This window comes from Brienomyrus brachyistius, chromosome 12 (genome assembly GCF_023856365.1).
Source record: "Brienomyrus brachyistius isolate T26 chromosome 12, BBRACH_0.4, whole genome shotgun sequence".
NCBI lineage: Eukaryota > Metazoa > Chordata > Actinopteri > Osteoglossiformes > Mormyridae > Brienomyrus > Brienomyrus brachyistius.
In genome coordinates, this window is record NC_064544.1 from 12,988,768 (window position 1) to 13,006,426 (window position 17,659).

Genomic DNA, 17,659 nt, shown 5'->3' on the forward strand with positions numbered 1-17,659 from the left:
TGCAGATAAGACACTTCATACTAAACAGCTGGATTTAAAAGGCAGAGAACAGTAACAAAATTAAGAGAGAAAAAAACAACTAGAACGAACTTAGGTGATTATTTTTGGATATACCTTTAAGAAGATTTTAAAACGCATCTTCATAATAAAGTACTTTCGAGATGATACCGGTGTTTTGAGTAATGTGTGCATCTTTTAAAGATCTTTTAGTGTTTGAATCTAAAGACCAAACATTCATTGTGACACTGAAAGATAAAGATGATGGTGATAGATAGATAGATAGATAGATAGATAGATAGATAGATAGATAGATAGATAGATAGATAGATAGATAGATAGAGTGAAATTGTATTAATTATTTTTGAAATGCAGTTTATCAACTCACACACTTCATTGCATTAACATTAAAATGCGTTTATTCCCATTTCTGAACAGTAACAAAATTCAGGGGGAATTACAACCATGGGGTAATAATCCAAACAATTTCACAAATCAAAAACAGAAGCCTTTTTTCATATAGAAACATTTTACAGTGCAATGGTGTATCTGATTGTTGTTGATTTCTAACCTTTTTTTTCATTGACAGCTTCCAGAAATAAGGAGACTGAGTTTCTTGGGATGACCTGGCCAACCTGTTTAATCGAGGAGCATCGCATTGCTGACCTTTTTGCAGGCAAAACAAAAACAGATAGACAAAGCATTCGTCTAGGCCTATAGCCAGCTAATTAGACTGCCTTCAGTACTGTCTTAGTCAGAGCAGAAGAGGGAAAGTTGTTTGCAGATAAGATACTTGATACTAAACAGCTGTATTTACAGGGCAGATAACACGCACGAGTGACTCTGCAGAAATAGCACGTAGATTTGTCAAACATCAAAGAGTTTATTTACATACAACATGGATAATTCACTTACAGATAAACATGAAACGAACCTGGGCTGTTTGTAAGAGGCTGTTTCCATACAGACTTTTACAGGAACAAGCACAGGCTCAGGAAATATTATCCTTTATATTGTCCAGATGGGGGGATCCTAAAAAACTGAAAATAAAGACATAATTTAACAATTTAACAACATGGCCAAAATATCACCCAAATATATTGCAGAGCAATAATCTAACACTGCTATAGCTAGAATGTACTTTTTAAACCTAGTTTTATTTGATAATTACAATATGAAATAACTACTTGTAGTGGCCACTTCATTAGGTACACCTGCCTATTAATGCAAACAGCCAGCTCCTGCAAACAGTAAATTAGGCGGCTGAAAATGATTATATACAGCAAACAGTCAGAAGTAAGAGGCTCCGTTACTGTACTGCTCAGCGTTAGAATGGTCCAGATGCCTGGCAGGAGTGATTTCGAATGTGGTGCAATTATTGGTGCCGTAGGTGGTGATTTTCATACTCTGTGGTATCTAAAGTTATCACTGGATGGTGTGATGAATAAAACCCATCCAGGCAGGATCAGCTCTGTAGCTGAAAACACTGTGTTAATGAGAGAAGTCAGAGGAGAATGACCAGGCTTGTTAAAGCTACCAGGAAGAAAGGACAGGTCAGTACAGTAGAGGTGTGCAGAGTGAGATCTCTGTATGTCATCCACCCCTTAAGCACTTCTGGAGATAATAGGGGATCTTACCTGGTACCTAATAAAGTGGACACCAAATGTATGTTTTGTATTACAGCTAAAAACTATAGAATATGTTATAATGACGTAACTAATAACTTACACTTGTTCAAAATAGTAACATTCTACAAAAATCAGCATCTGATAGTTCTAGACAATTAACAACTTGTGTGTTTACAGATATTTTTTTTCTGTCTCTGCCCCCATCTACTGTAGCGTTATCTCATTTTATCTCACAGGAAGCTTGGCCTGTACCTGCTCTCTTCAGCCCTGACGGACAGGAGGGGGGACAGGTCAGAAGATTGGTACATCCCTGACCTCGTTCTGCCCTGGCGTCCTCGCAGCTCTGGCATCAGCCCCCCCAGGCAGAGGCTGGGGTCCGAACTCCTGTCTGAGGCATCTTCCAGCCGCACCCCATCCACGTCAATGACCCTGCCAGCGGGACGTGCTGGGGAAGACACCCCCTTGCGGTATGTTGTGGGCGTGTGCGTGTCTTCACATCCTGGGAACAAAAAAAAAACAACATCAAGATCCACGGCACCGATCTGGGCTTAGATCCGACATTTACCCAAACAAGCAGTGCTGATAAAAAATGAGGATTAAATAAAGTGATCAAATATAAAGAACTGATTTGAAAAGCCGCATAATATATAGATGAGGGAATAGTTTCCGAAGACGCTTGTTCATCATCATAGATATAGAAAATTACAAGGCGGTCAGCAGATGTTTTGCGCTATCAGGATATCAGCCTGATAAAATAGTCATAAGTAAATTAAATTAAAATGAGTCTCTTTGTAGCCTTTCCGGGCATTTCCAGAAGGTTTGGGGGCTGGAAACCGAAGCAACAGTTAATAAGGAGAGAGATTTGTATCTCAGTCTCTCTATAAAGAGGACTTACTGTATGGGGTTTTAAGAGGATAGGGTCATGCTTTGTAATGGAGAAGACCTTTCTATGATGTGCTGTTTATGTAGGTAAAAAGGATCTGTCTGTTTTACTGGGTGAATGTCAGAGGGAGTGGGTAGCACAGGAGGGGGAGTCAACACTCTAAGTGTTTCTTGGTTCTGTTCCTACCAGCAGCACGTTAAGTGTTTCTTGGTTCTGTTCCTACCAGCAGCACGTTAAGTGTTTCTTGGTTCTGTTCCTACCAGCAGCACGTTAAGTGTTTCTTGGTTCTGTTCCTACCAGCAGCACGTTAAGTGTTTCTTGGTTCTGTTCCTACCAGCAGCACGTTAAGTGTTTCTTGGTTCTGTTCCTATCAGCAGCATGTTAAGTGTATCTTGGTTCTGTTCCTACCAGCGGCACGTTAAGGGTTTCTTGGTTCTGTTCCTACCAGCAGCACGTTAAGTGTATCTTGGTTCTGTTCCTACCAGCAGCATGTTAAGTGTTTCTTGGTTCTGTTCCTGTCAGCAGCATGTTAAGTGTATCTTGGTTCTGTTCCTACCAGCAGCATGTTAAGTGTTTCTTGGTTCTGTTCCTACCAGCAGCACGCTGAGTGTTTTTTGGTTCTGTTCCTACCAATATAAATGATATTGTGTTCTATTCAGTCCCAGTAGCCCAGACCAAATTTTAAACACTGGTACCACTTGAATTGCAGTTTGTACAATTGACAGAACTGGGCAGGGTATGATAGTAATGTAATTTAAGTGGCTGGGTAAATGTGGTGAGACAGGATTGTATAGGTGTGGTGTGGCGTAGCATGGTCTAGCATCGACTAGGGTTTTTGGAGAGTGGTACCATGTGATGCAGTCTAAGGTTAGCCACCTAAGATTGTGTAACCCTGCTAAGGTGTGGTACGGCCAAAAATTATAGAGCTGTATAGCGGTATGCTGTGGGCCCGGAATAAGTACAAACAGGCGTGTTGTTTTCACCACACTTGGTCAGCAAGTGAAACAGATCGACTGGCCTTAGAAGGAGTTATTTGTATTTCCCAATGCCTAAGATCTTACTTTTCTGTTAAGCTGTACCCCTAACCCAGCCCTGTGATTTGGTAATCTTCTGGTTGGGTTTATTGATGTACCGAGACAAGTCACTGGCAATCTGAAGCAGGACGATGGTGCCTCAGTCTATCCAAGGACACCAGGTACTTACATTGACCTTAACCCACTCACAAGCATCTCAACGCAATAATTTGCCTTTCTGTGTCATTCTGGCTATTATTTTTCACAGCTAGGAACATTCACTAGAAAGGCACAGGGAAGATTTGCTAGCAAATAGGCCCTTAATCACTATAAATGTAATGTATCAGAGGGTGAATCTCAGCTCTCTGCCTCACCTAGGATACAGGTAGCTCTCGAAAGACGGGGATTAGGTTATAAAGTATGTGCTTTAGTTTTATAATTACTTGCTCGCTTGCTGTGAGAATTCTGAAGCATGCTGTGTGCTTTAATATATAAAGTGACAATCATCTGCCTTGTGCCTGCAAGGGGTCTCACTCAATGAATAGAAAAGGACAGGATTTCTCAGCAGCTCAATCAGTTGCCGAACACCCGAATCAAGAGTAATTCTAATGTACATGCTGCCCTCTGGTGGACAATCTCCTTATCTATACTGTATTCAACCATGCACAATCTGGGATCAAATCATGTTTTTGACCTACTGGCCCTTACTATGTTTGCCTAATTTTGCCCAAAACTGGACGATTTAGATAAGCAGGTGGTTATTTAAAAAAAAAAAAAACTCAGTGATACTGTACTTAGCCTTTCACCCTGCACTTTCAATACTCACCGTCTTCGCTGGGACCCTAATGGGTTTTGTACCAGTTACTGAAAATGCGGTATGGTAGAGGGTTGACTCTCATTAACCTTCCCATCGTGTTCGTACGTGGAACCCTCTGACATATGACAGCAGGCAGCAATTATTCTGCTCACCAGAGGATGGCAGTCTAGTTAAATGCCATGTGGACTTGCATAGCACCTTCGCCAAGGAAATGGATGTAGCGCAAGTCAAATCAGCTAAAGGTCTCACCTTAATGGAAATGAATCAGTTAAAACTCGGGAGGTAGCACAAATGCATTATTAAACATTGCATAACAAATTAAAAAGCCCTCTCGTTAGACTGTAGTCGTGTGTTTATTTCCTGTGTAATTACTGCCAGCAGTGAAGACAGTATCAGCCGGCAGCATCAGCCACTTCATGAGAGATGTCGGTGGTTCATTAATGTTTAATCAAACAGCACCACATTAATTTTGTTTGGGGATATTGCTACCAAGCTGTGTGTTCTGAGGGGGTGTGGCTTGATGTGAGCTCCGCCCACCATGCATGAGATTTGAAGGAATCACAGCGCACGTGAAAAATGGAAAAGCGAGGCTTCAACCATGACTTCACGGCACTCCAGAAAGCAGACCCAAAGCACAGAAAAATGATTACAGACCTCCACTTATCACTGACCCTTCCCTTACTTAGCCAAGTCTTTAACAAAACCCCGAGAAGCATCCCACAGGCAAAAGCGAACGAGCTGACAGTGGTTCCTGCCAGCGGCAACAGAAAGCTCACGCCTCCTCAGAGAGGCGGTGGGATTTAAGGCATGGGAATAGAAACCTCTCTGCGTTTTCGCTGAAGATGTGTCACACATACAGTCCATGAGGAGATGCGAACCTTCCAGGAAAGAAGACGCTGCTTCTCCTGCACCCGACCACCCTCGCTAACCGCCAACTCACAGAGCTAAAAGCGTTCAGAGAAGAGGTGGAAATACCAATTGGCGAGAGGAAGGATGACCGAAAGAGGGACAGACTGTGTCGAGGACTGAGCTGGACAATTCTGTGGCTGTGCGTGGAATCCACACAAATTGCATAGAAAGGTTTGGCAGGGTGATACAGATGAGGGCATACAGAATGGCACACGGATGGAGGCGAGGGCATTTAGCATCGCGCACACACAAACACACACGGTAGACAGAGCCGGCATTTCAGGTATGTTTATTAAGTCCAATCAAATGCATACAGGAAGACTAAAATAAATACTAAATGCTAACATAAAACATGGAGCAGAATGGTAGTGAATGGATGGTAACTCAACAATGCTTGGGGTTAACAGCCTGCAAACATGCAGTGTTCTGTGCTGAAGTCTTAGACCTCCAAGAGAAATAATGTTTAAATTTATATTACATTAAGGTATGTTAGCTTAGCCTTTTCAAAACCTCTCCACGGGTCAGAACCATCCAATATGTACCCATGTATTTGTTGAAATTGACCACTAGTGCACCATGTTCGGCTAATCGATATCTCATAAAATTACCTGATCAAGTTAAATAACTAAAGTTAGCGGGTGATGAAATTTAGCAAAAGGAGCAAAACGAATATATCATTGCTGTTTCTTCAGAATACATGAATTTATATCTATACATGAAAGCAAACTAGTAAATAGCACCCAACTAACATGAATGATGTTTCATTTAAACCATTATTTCTCAGTCCGGTCCTCAGGGACCCCCAGAGGGGGCAGGTTTTTGCTCCCTCCCAGTCTGAGGGGCCCCGAGAAGCGGTTCGCGAACTGTGGACTTAAACCAAATCCTGTTTTCCAAGCATTGTTGAATTGCATTTTATGGGGAAACAAGACAGAAAGACGACATTACTTTTAGTGATATTTAATTGAATTGGACCAAGTTGAAGATAGCAGCTTATTTTGGTGACCTCATTTTGGGTTCACGCAACATACAGGTTGGAGTTGTATGAAATACAAAGTCAGGAGCCAAAGCAGTGTGTTACTCTGCTGGCTTCATGGTCAGCCACAGGTAACTGGTACTCACTTCCTGAATGTGGGACAAAATCACCCCAAAGTCCCTATGGGGGCCCGTCAGGACTAAAGCACTGGGTCAAACCATCCACAGAACCTGCTTTGGGCCCAAGGCAGTACTGTGCAAACACTGACGATTGCCCATGAATGAGGAAGTAAAACGTAAATAAGAATGTACTGTATCTACAAATAAAATATCAAAAATATAAAGTGTCTTATTTTAGTCATGGTTGAAATCTGAAAAGAGACCCAGGTAGAGGGCTTCGCCTCGTTTTAAATGTTTAGGAAGTTCGTTTTTGAATAAATAAAAGTGCATCTGCCAGACGTGACGTTGGTCATTTCAGTTATCTCAGTCCACACCTGCGCACACATGCACACGCACGCCGAAACATCACAATCCTGGGGTACCTGAACCTCCCCGAGCATCCACCTCGCTCCTGGAGGGGGCCTCTGGCGGCAAACGGAGCGGAGATCCTGAAACATCCCCGTCTGCGACCGGGGTCAGGTCGGCCTCGCTCTCCTCCTCCAAGGCCAGGAAAGGGGCGGGGCTCCTGGAGGCTGCGGGGGCGTGCAGCGGCCGTGTGGTGCTGCTGGGACCGTTGCCGCAGACGGGCAGGGTGGAGTCCAGGCTTTGAAAGTTCCGGCTGGCGGTGAGGGTGCTACGGCGGGACCCGGGGGTGGGGTGGACGGCCTTAGGCTCGGGCTCGGGTTTGGGATCAGCAGGAGTTCGCAGGAAGTCGGGCAGCACTAGAATCTGCTCAGTCAATAATCCTCGCTGGTCGTCTGCCCGGCAGCTTTGGGCTCTGGACAGAAGCTCAAAGAACTCTGCAAAGGGAAATGTGCCGGTGGCAGACAGCAAAGGAAACAAATAATCAGTCTTTTAAACAGTTACACGTACACCCCTGGGAAAATAATGTGTATAACTAAGACTGTATGCAGCTGGGATGTTAGAAAGCAAGCAGAATGAGGCTGTTAGCAGCTGAGATGTTAGAGAGGAAGTAGAATGAAGCTGTAAGCAAGTGGGATGTTAAAGAGAGGAAGCAGGATGAAGCTGTAAGCAAGTGGGATGTTAGAGAGAGGAAGTAGGATGAAGCTGTAAGCAAGTGGGATGTTAGAGAGAGGAAGCAGGATGAAGCTGTAAGCAAGTGGGATGTTAGAGAGAGGAAGTAGAATGAAGCTGTAAGCAAGTGGGATGTTAGAGAGAGGAAGTAGAATGAAGCTGTAAGCAAGTGGGATGTTAAAGAGAGGAAGTAGAATGAAGCTGTAAGCAAGCGGGATGTTAAAGAGAGGAAGCAGGATGAAGCTGTAAGCAAGTGGGATGTTAAAGAGAGGAAGCAGGATGAAGCTGTAAGCAAGTGGGATGTTAGAGAGGGGAAGCAGAATGAAGCGGTAAGCAGCTAGAATGTTTGCGAGGAAGCAGGATGAGGCTGTAAGCTGCTGGGATATTAAAGAAAGGAAGCAGAATGAAGCTATGAGCAACTGGGATGTTGGGGAGAAAAGCAGAATGAAGCTGTAAGCAGCTGGAATGCCAGAGAGAGGAAGCAGAGCAGAGTTACCTTCAGCTTCATCTATATTAATCTTTTTTTTCTCCCCGTGTTTGAAAGGTCGCCCCCCGCTGGAGCCCCCTCTGGCCATCACACAGCCCGACTTTCCAGGTCTCTCATCCCCCTAGGTGGCAACAATGAAAACAGACCACATTAAGGGTCAGGACTGTGGCCATTCGAGATCCAAACAGGCTACCACCATCGGCCTCCCATAATGCCGTGCGCTTACACACCCTTATTTTAGCCCCATCCTGAGTGGCGTGTGTGCATGTCTGTGTATACATGTGTGGTTATTACATTTATACGGTTGCAATAAGTAGTTACTTCCTGCCTGACTTTCAGTGGTCATTATGTATTACAATACTGGTGTATGAGTGCGTACATTTGTGCTTGTTAGTGCATTTTGCACATGTGTGTGTGTGTGTGTGTGGGCATGTATATATTACATTGTGGAGACCAATTGTCCCCCGCAATGTGATGAAAACATGTTATTTCGACCTTGTGGCACATTTTTCCGGTCCCCACAAAGGGAAACTCAGTTTTATCAAACTGTGAATATAATCAAAAACACAAAAATGTAAAAAAAAAAAAAAAATGTGTATTTTGCTTGGTTACTTATGGTTAAGGTTAGGGCTGGGTAGGGGTTAAGGTTGTCATAGCTGGGATTAGGGTTATGCCCATAGAAATGAATGGCCGGTCCTCATAAACATATGAGTACGACTGTGTGTGTGTCTATTATGATAAAAACACATTGTGATAAAAAATGTTATTTGGACATTGTGGGGACCATTTTTCAGGTCCCTACAAAGTTCTGTGACTGCAGGCAATAAACTAAAAAGCCTAGAAGTCTTGTATTTTGTTTGATTATTTGTAGTCAAGGTTAGGGCTGGGTAGGGGTTAAAGTTCTCATTTTGACAGTTTTCCATATATAAATGAATGGAGAGTCCTCACAAAGATAGAATTACAAATGTGTGTGTGTGTGTGTGTGTATAGATATTCAGACTGAGATTCAGACAGGTTATACCAGCCAGAGGCAGCACAGATAGCAGATGACAGGGCGTCGTTGGGAGAGATCAGAAGCGGCAGGGTGTTGCACGAGGAAACTGCATGCCATTAGGAGTGGCAAAGCAGGATACAAACCCCAGCGTAGACACAAGTGGAAGAGACACGCATAACTGCGTCACGTGACACACCACATACACATATACACACACTCTTACCGCTGTGGAGCGGCTTCTTGTGGCCAGAGGTGGTGCACGGCGAGAACCCGAAGCACTAGACTTCTGTTTGTCTTCTGTGAAAACAAAAACAAATGGAGGGGTAAGGGTGTCAGACTTGTCTGCAATACCACTTGCTACCACTAGGGGTGGCACATGCTCCTCAGACAAGGACAAGGATATGACATCATATCTGCCATGTGTCAAAATTCCATAATGTGCCCTTACTCTTCTCCAAAAGTATGCATGCTATGTTAAACGTAGTGTAGCCTTCTCACAAGAATGTGATTCACATTTTTGTATACTTTGGTTGCTAGATCACCCACACCTGAATACACAGCTCACACATACACAGTTAATACCTTTCTCTCACGTATAATAATAAACAGAAGTGCTATTTCTTCTTCAATAGCTTTCTTCAACCAGACAGGATTACATGCAAAAAAAATTATGGCAAAATATCACCTCATGTCATGCATTTTTTATGTCTGCCGTTGCTTAATGGCACAGTATTTGCGCAAACACTCTCCTAGCTACTGCAGGCAGCCTGTGACTCATGGATAAGAATTAAATGTATGCAGAGAATTATCCATCAGACAGGGTGTTTACGTGTATGTATGTTTGTTTCTTTATGTGTGTTTGTGGAGACGTTTAGTTGTTTCGTGGATAGTTTTTCCAGTGTTACGCAAAATCCTTCTAAAAATACTTACGCATATTGTACATTTGCGTGTGCATACCTTTTTTTGAAGCGTGCTCAGGCACATCCAGCACAACTCGGCATCCATCTAGACTAGATATGGGTGCTCCGAAATCCAGGGGTCCCGACTCCCCGCTCTACACACACATGGAATAGGGGTATGTCAGACCTCACTCACACGCCAACACAGCCCTGTCTGCCTCCAGCTGGAGCCACCTTACATAAACCCTAGAGGCTGGAGGTGCTGAGTGATGATGACTCTTCCTGGCTACTCATTAGAGAGCCCTGTCTACAATGAGTCACATGTTGCGTAACTTTTTTATCTCAAAATTAGTCATATTACAATCACATTTCTCTCCAACATCTGATGCAACTCCTTCTCGAAAAAAGATGACCGTTGTGATTCGAACCACGGCGTGTTGAGGGATGACTTACAACTCTGGCCACAAGGTCGCTCAGATGGAAGCCATATTTTGCTACAACGGGCCGCAAGACCTCTGTGACAGGTTTGTTAGGCTTGGCCTTCAGTCCCACAGACCGGTTAATAGGGATGAGGTCCAGCCTGAAAGGCAAATGAAGCCAAGCAAACATAGATGGACTTGGTCAGGACATCGAGAACAGGGCAGTACTGAGGTTCAGCTGATTTGACACCAATGAAAAGAGCAGTTGGATATGGAATTGAACAGGGCGTCATTTAATCAAACATACTTACCTGAACAAAGTGCGTTTTTCTAATCTTAGGTCTCTGGTGCTCAAGGTTATGCAGTCTTGGTCCAGAACTAGGGGCTTCAAAAAGTAAAAAAAAAAAAAAATCATAAAACAAGAAAACTGCTAGATATATTAGCTTGAATAGATATAGATATATCAGCCTCCTACTATATCTATATCAGATGCTCTTCTACTGGTATATTTTATATTAAAGTCACCAGAAGATCTATTACTCTCATCAGTGCTCTATAGCATGGATCAGTGCTTGAATGTGTTATACTACTAACAGGCAGTCCCGAGGTTATGAACGAGTTCCGCTCCCAAAATCTGTGTTCTAGTCGAACTGGTAGGAAAGTCGGAAAAAAATAATACAGCACTTAGTAATAATAATATTATACAGATATAATAAAATCTACATACAATATTGTACTGTACATTGAGCAGACAAACCGCTGATGCCATGCAAGTATGAGTTGATTGTAAGTCAGACGTTCTTAACCCAGGGACTGTATGTAATAACCCTGTTTGTAGTGTTATTCACAGTCAGTGATGACTACTGCTGTGCCTGTAACCTTTGTATACTGAAGGGGGATGGTGGAGATTTTACCTTCTCTCCCCCAACCAAGAAGAGGTCCACAGAAGCCAGGTTGATGTGGAGTTTCTCACAGAGCTCCAGCAGCAGCTCCCTGACGGAAACACCCGGGCGGATGGCCAGGGGGTAACGAGAGCCATCCGGCAAGTTGACGGTACACTGCGCCATGGCTTTATCACACACAGCCCCAGAGGGGCGGGGCTCTGCCTACATGAGTGACATCCAGGACAACCAATCAGGTAAGGGGCAATGGGAGGGACAAGATTAATGGGACAGATTGGAAGGGAGACAGCGGACAATTGCATGGATTAGTAGTGATGGCCAAATGAAGCTCAATGAACCATTTGCTGTATTTTTTGACTCCACTAAATGGTGCTGCTACTTTGCTATGGGGGATGTTTTGAGCCCTTTCTTGAATAGAGAACACCATCTAATGGGGTCTGAATATAGAGCAAACAGATGGCCATCAGTAGGGATGACTATGCCAGATAGAATTTCATTGTATGTTTTTAGGTGTCTTATGACACACTTACCACTTTCAAGTTGAAATTATTTAAAATAAAAAAATCACTTTGAGTTTGATCCAAAAAGTTTCCCAAAAATAAACTGAATGGGGGAAGTACGTTGAAAATGAAAACACAGTATGCAATTACAATGATTAATGACTGTGTTTCTGCAATGTAATTATTCGCCTTCACATACACAGGCACTTACCTCAGTTCCGGAGACCAGCTCCAAACTAGTACCCGAGGACAGCGAACCCCGTGATTCCCGTCGGCCATTGCTGCTGGAGAAATCCGCTAAACCAACAACACGGGGGGGGGGCATGAGCTCTGAGGTTAAGGCAGGCATGGGACTTGTTAAGGACGAGGTACCGACACTCACCATGATTATATTCTCCCAAGTCAGCTTTCTTGGACCCCTTCCCAAAGCTGGTGTTCAGAGTCCAGGAAGAGAAGATCCCTCTCTTCTTGTCCGTGTGTTCCTCTTTGTGGTCCTGGGTTCCTGCTTTGCTCGGTTTCAGTTTCTTCCCCTCCTGTCAGATCAGCAGCAGAACAGCTTATTCTTTTGATTGCATTTTTAAAACAAAATTTAAGAGTGAGGGCGGATACCCACGATGTCCTGGCTAAAAATTCCCACTGTGGCCCTATCAAATCTGGCCCCCTAATCATCCCCTATTCTAATTGGTGCATTCTCTCCTTTCCCTTCACCACCTTAGCTACTGCGTGGTGAGCGTACTGGTACAGAATGGCTGCTGTCGCATCATCCAGGCGGGTGTTATACAGTGGTGGTGGATGAAGAGGCTCCCCATTGGTTCTGGGGGTCTTGAAAAGCACTATATAAATGTAACATTCATTCATTCATTCATTCATTCATTCATTCATTCATTTGTTCATTAGTTCATTAGTTCATTAGTTCATTCACTCATTCGTTCATTCAAATCAGACTTCCATCAACATCGTTTAATAAAATGGTCCACAGGGAGCTAGGGGATGGTGTAGCGACACAATCAAACAGATAAGACCAGTTATATCTGAGTGACAATCAAATAGAAGCTACAGAGGAAGGAAAACAGACAGAGCCTCGCTGCCCCCTCGCCCCCCCCCCCCCCCCACCTGTAGATCCCAGAAACCCTCGCCCCCCCCCCCACCTGTAGATCCCAGAAACCCTCGGCCTCCATAATGAATGACATGCTTAAACGGAGAGCTTAATGTGGCCCGTACTCCGCGTGAGAAGCAGGTGAAAATGGGGATTCCTTATTTGCCGTCACTGAGGAGCATTAAATAATTGAAAAGGTCACGCAGGAAATGTATGGCAGCACAAGAAGGCGAAAGGTTACCATAGATAAATACCGATTTTTTTTTCTTCCTGAGGGTAGCCAACAATAGCAATCTTTTGAAATTCTGCAACACTTTAAATTAAGGTCTGCTTTTTAATTATTAATATACTGTCACTAATCATTTGATAATATAATAATAGATAGAAATATTCATTCATAAACCCAGTTATAAATGTATTACAATCATATCTTGCTCCTGGTATTTACTAAACAACTTGTAAATCGCTTGCAAATATTAAGACATGGGTTAGTAAAAATACTCAGAAATGAGTTTTCAACGAGCATTTACAAGCTGTTTAGTAAATACTTTGTGAAACAGGAGTATGAAATCTTTGTAATACATTTCAAAATTTGATTCTAAGTTAATTGTTTTTGTACTAATATAACAGCAAATATGCTGCATTTGCCATTTGCACAAGTAAACTGGAAGACTTCTCTTCACTGATCACCTTGCTCTCTGTAGCTTGGGGGTCACAGACCAGGACTAGCTAATGTGCGGTGCCCCTGGGGCTGGGGGTTAAGGACCTTGCTCAAGGGCCCATGGACATGGGACTGTTCTGCCAAGGCTGGGGCACAAACCGGCCACCTTCTGATCACAGGCATAGAGACGTAGTATCAGTGATCAGTATCAGTGTATTAACAGTAAAGGAGCTGACCAAAAGTGTTACCATTAGAGTCTCAAAACTGCGTATAATATGTGACTGTGTGCGTGCTGAGTGCGTGTGATTTCATCCAGGGTATCCCGTAACCTGAGCGCGATACTGCCAGGCTGAAGATCCAAACTCACCAGCTACCCAGTACTGCAGTGTTTCCCAACCCAGTCTTCGGGGACCCATAGATGGTCCACAATATATTACATCTTTAACACAAACCAAAAAGCAAATTATTCTTTTATAGTATGGATACTGCTGCAACAACTCGGCGACTGAATGTCTCCTTTTAGAAATCGCTCTCTGAAAATGAACTGGCAAGCAGTGATTTATCTTCACTCCGCGATCAGGATCACGACGGCGTCTCATTTAGGCTTGTTCTTCTGCCAGGCCCTCCCACACACTGAAATGTACATGCCTGGAAAAGCACTGGCAGCAAGCAACTTCACGGGAACTTTGCTGGACTGGCCAAATAAGGAAAATGCGGTGGGATGTGCCCGGATGTGGTGAAATTCATCTGGGTGCGGCCGGATGTGGTGGAATTCTGTGTGGATATGGTAGAATTCAATGTGGATGTGGTAGAATTATATGGTATGTGGTGTAATTCTGTTTGGATGTGGCGGAATTCTATGTGGATGTGCAAGAATTTTGTGGTATATGGTGGAATTCTGTGGTATATAGTAGAATTCTGTGTGAATGTAGTAGAATTATGTGTGAATGTAGTAGAATTCTATGTGGATGTGGTAGAATTCTATGTGGAAGTGGTGGAATTCTGTGGTATGTGATTGAATTCTGTGGTATGTGGTAGATAAAAGTTGGAAAATGTGCTGGAATTCAAGAAGACATGATCATGATTCACCTTCCTTGGTGTGGTCAACGTGGAGAAGCTTGAATGGTCAGAGCCAGCACTGTGCTTGGAGAGGACAGGACTGCTAGGTGGTTTCTGGGGGTCGGGCATGGGACGACCTTCGACCTCAGCCAGCATGCAGTCTCGGTACAGGGAGGATCTCAGAAAGCGAGTGTAGCTGTCAAACTTCATTAAGTTGAAGATCTGCAGTGGAAGAAGGTGCAATGTTCTGTTAACTTGAATTTTTCAGAATTACAAGACAATTTCTGTAAAGCCAACAGAAACTGTATTCTACTGAGGAACTGACCCTTTAATATAAGTAAGAGACCTTTCATTTCTGTTCTGTTTCAAAAAATAACATTTTTGTATGTTGACAATCATCGGTGCATGTGTCTCATATCAGCCACATATGTTTCTAATCTACCATTAAACCTTTCAATATGAACTGCTTGCATAGTCATAATAATAATAATGATAATGCTGACATTTTACTTTCCATGACTGGCCATAATCACTGAGCCCTTCACTAAGGCCCTTAACCAAATTGCTCCAAGCAAACCTCATTTGTATGTCACTTTGAACAAAAGCAAATAGTAAAAGTAAAAGAAATGTTGTACAGGTACAAGAATTCTTTGGTTTTAACATACTCCATCTTACTCTCCTATGAGACACACATCATAGACAGGTAAGTGTGAAGCACAGGGTAAGTCATCAATAGGACGTTGCCCAAGAGCCCAACGGTGATGCAGTTTTTCTACCAGCCACCGGATTCAAATCAGTGACATTCTGGTAATGGACATATAGTCCGAGTTTCAGCTCCTGATCCTTAGTTTTCCATGAAAACGAAGATCTGAATTAATATATGAAGAAGGGGAACATTCTATTATTCCATTTTTTTAGAAATCTGGGACATTTTCTTTCAGGCTGTTGACTGATCAAATTTACCATGTCGATGGAGGGGTGGGTGGACAGAGCTTGGAGCTGGTATTTTGGGTAGGTATATAAAAAGCACATGTACCACTGCAACTGGCATGAGATTAGGTTTTTTTTTTTATGAAATGTGTCGCAATTACACAGGAAATATTAATGAGCATAGGCAAACATTTGTGTGAGAGGAACATAGACAGAGATAAATGTGAGCTGAGCGTGGACAGAGATTAGTATGAGAGGAGAATGGACACAGTGTCAGAAGAGGGCAAGATGAATGTGGACAGAGATAAGTACAGAAGGAGCAGAGATAAGTATGAGAGGGACATGGACAGAGATGAGTGTGAGATGAGCTTGGAGACAGTGTGAGGTGAGAATGGACAGAGATCAGTGTGAGCATAATTTCTTCAGTTTAGGGGAACAGAAATCTCACAATGAAATATCATAATGATAATGACACCATATGATCAAGATGAGACCAGTTTCAAGTGATTGGGGTAAATGGAAGGCATGTCTGAGGGCGACAGAGGTTGACGTTGGCATCAAGGGCTGCCTACCTGGAGCTGGGGCTCGTGGAACATGTCCGGCTGTGGCGCGTTGAGCACATCATCTGCCAGCTGTGCCCGGCTGTCGATGTTGACAGGCGTGGTGGCCTGGCTGGACAGGAAGCTACTGTAGATTTCGCACGCTTTCTGGGAAAGCTGGAGACACGGGGGGGGGGGGGGATCATCATGTCTCTGCTCATCATACAGACCTCAGTGGCAAAATGCTGCTATGTATCCCCACGGATCCCTACATCTACCGATGTTACTCCTGGTGATGTGTGTCGGCATCTGAGCTCTACAAGAGCTGCTGAATGAACAACCATGGAAATAGAAAAACAATCTAATTTCTAAAAGCTGAGTCAATTCTGTGCTTCAAACTTCTGTGCAATTATTTTGTTACGACGGTTTGTTAAGTTTCATCAATAGAATAACTTGCTATCGAACCTCGTCCTGATTAATCGATGCTTTATTCATTATTCAAGGTCCAGCAAACTTTTCTTACTCGTTAGCAACTGCTTTCAACGGTATTAAAAGTTGGGCGAGTGCAGAGCCCCATTTAAACAGTGAGACTGAATTAAAACTCATTATAGGATAAATAATGGAGGACTCAGTGTTTTCCCAGCATGCATTGGTTTATACCAATGTTCCAACTTCACCTGTTTCTTGTCATTTTCAGGGAGATGGCTGAAAGATTCACAGGCCTGCCAGAACAATATATTCTCTTCACTAAACTCTTTCTTCAGAAATTCCTGGGGGGGGGAAACAGATGCACAAATGTAGTCGTTTCAAAGAGCAGCTATGTTTTGTAATACTGATCGAATGAGTCAGCAAGGCTATGCCTCCCCCCCAACCCCACCCCTACCCTGAGGACACACCGAGAAGTAGTGGATTCCCTCGGGGTCCTGCAGAAGACGTTCAAAACCAACTGCCCAGCTGGCCACAGAACGCTCCCCATTATTCAGGTTCACCTCACTGGTGCCGACCTTCATGCCAGCTGGGGACGGTGACAAGATGGTGTTAATGGCCTCGGTGTAACACCAGCACATGTCCGTAGGCACAAGACAGCAACTCGCAACACTTAGTTCTGCAGAGCCAATGGATCAGGATGTTCTCTGTAGTATTTCAGGTTTGGTGCCTTGCTCAAGGCAAACAGTGACAGAAACACGCAGCTCTTTAACCACCTACGGTCTTCAAAACAATACTCCGCACAGCAAATTGAACAGGAAAGAAGATCACCCGCCCATCTGCCTTCTGCTAAAGAATCCCTGAGAAGCATGAAATAGTGACTATAGTCATTGTTGGGCTGGTGTGTTTGAATGGCGCATGAACTTACCGTCTCCAGAGAGCGCAGAAGACTGCAAGAGAAAGAGAGACAAGTAAGAACTGAGTGCGAGAGCTAGACATCCTTCCGTGGCACTGCCAGGTTCAGTGCTGGCTCTAGTGGCTGCTGTCAGGGAGCCATGTGGTCTCCTCAGCAACGACCAGCCTCTCCTTCACCCCGTCCTTCCCCTTTAGGGCCCAAACTATGGGCTAGAGACAAGCAACCTACACTTAAGATGCCTTAGGTGATAAAATAGGGGAGGAAGGAAGTCACATCACTGTTTCGTTCACAGCTGTGATATCAAAAGACCAAAAGCGACACAAACATATGTGAAGTCCTGCTGCACATTCACATGTATGTAGATACATATTTTGCATAGGGAAATTTAACTTGGACTCTACAAAGCTGGACAAGCGTA

The 17,659-nt window shown here is 43.6% G+C and overlaps 1 protein-coding gene and 1 long non-coding RNA gene across 8 annotated transcripts in view; one reads left to right on the forward strand and one right to left on the reverse strand.

Moving 5' to 3' along the window:
* Positions 1 to 398: 398 nt before the first annotated feature.
* The window catches only part of rgs12a (regulator of G protein signaling 12a), a 28,842-nt gene continuing 11,581 nt past the window's right edge, over positions 399 to 17,659 (reverse strand). For 3 of the 7 annotated variants that reach the window (XM_048970321.1, XM_048970320.1, XM_048970319.1), the window contains exons 2-17: positions 17,254 to 17,275; positions 16,783 to 16,914; positions 16,577 to 16,669; positions 15,933 to 16,076; positions 14,461 to 14,652; positions 11,997 to 12,147; positions 11,826 to 11,911; positions 11,127 to 11,318; positions 10,524 to 10,597; positions 10,247 to 10,373; positions 9,852 to 9,948; positions 9,118 to 9,191; positions 7,910 to 8,021; positions 6,762 to 7,178; positions 1,878 to 2,124; positions 399 to 1,037 (exon numbers count right to left, since the gene is read on the reverse strand). In XM_048970321.1, the coding sequence (XP_048826278.1) occupies positions 989 to 1,037; positions 1,878 to 2,124; positions 6,762 to 7,178; positions 7,910 to 8,021; positions 9,118 to 9,191; positions 9,852 to 9,948; positions 10,247 to 10,373; positions 10,524 to 10,597; positions 11,127 to 11,318; positions 11,826 to 11,911; positions 11,997 to 12,147; positions 14,461 to 14,652; positions 15,933 to 16,076; positions 16,577 to 16,669; positions 16,783 to 16,875 (2,148 nt within the window). In that variant the 5' untranslated portion in view covers positions 16,876 to 16,914; positions 17,254 to 17,275 and the 3' untranslated portion in view covers positions 399 to 988. Of the gene's footprint in view, positions 2,125 to 6,761; positions 7,179 to 7,909; positions 8,022 to 9,117; positions 9,192 to 9,851; positions 9,949 to 10,246; positions 10,374 to 10,523; positions 10,598 to 11,126; positions 11,319 to 11,825; positions 11,912 to 11,996; positions 12,148 to 14,460; positions 14,653 to 15,932; positions 16,077 to 16,576; positions 16,670 to 16,782; positions 16,915 to 17,253; positions 17,276 to 17,659 lie in introns of all 7 variants that reach the window. The other 4 variants (XM_048970316.1, XM_048970315.1, XM_048970318.1 and 1 more) reach the window with 3 other exon arrangements.
* LOC125704584 (uncharacterized) lies at positions 1,972 to 8,743 on the forward strand. The gene is made up of 2 exons (XR_007381186.1): positions 1,972 to 2,092; positions 7,958 to 8,743. It is a non-coding gene; the product is annotated as an uncharacterized LOC125704584 (long non-coding RNA).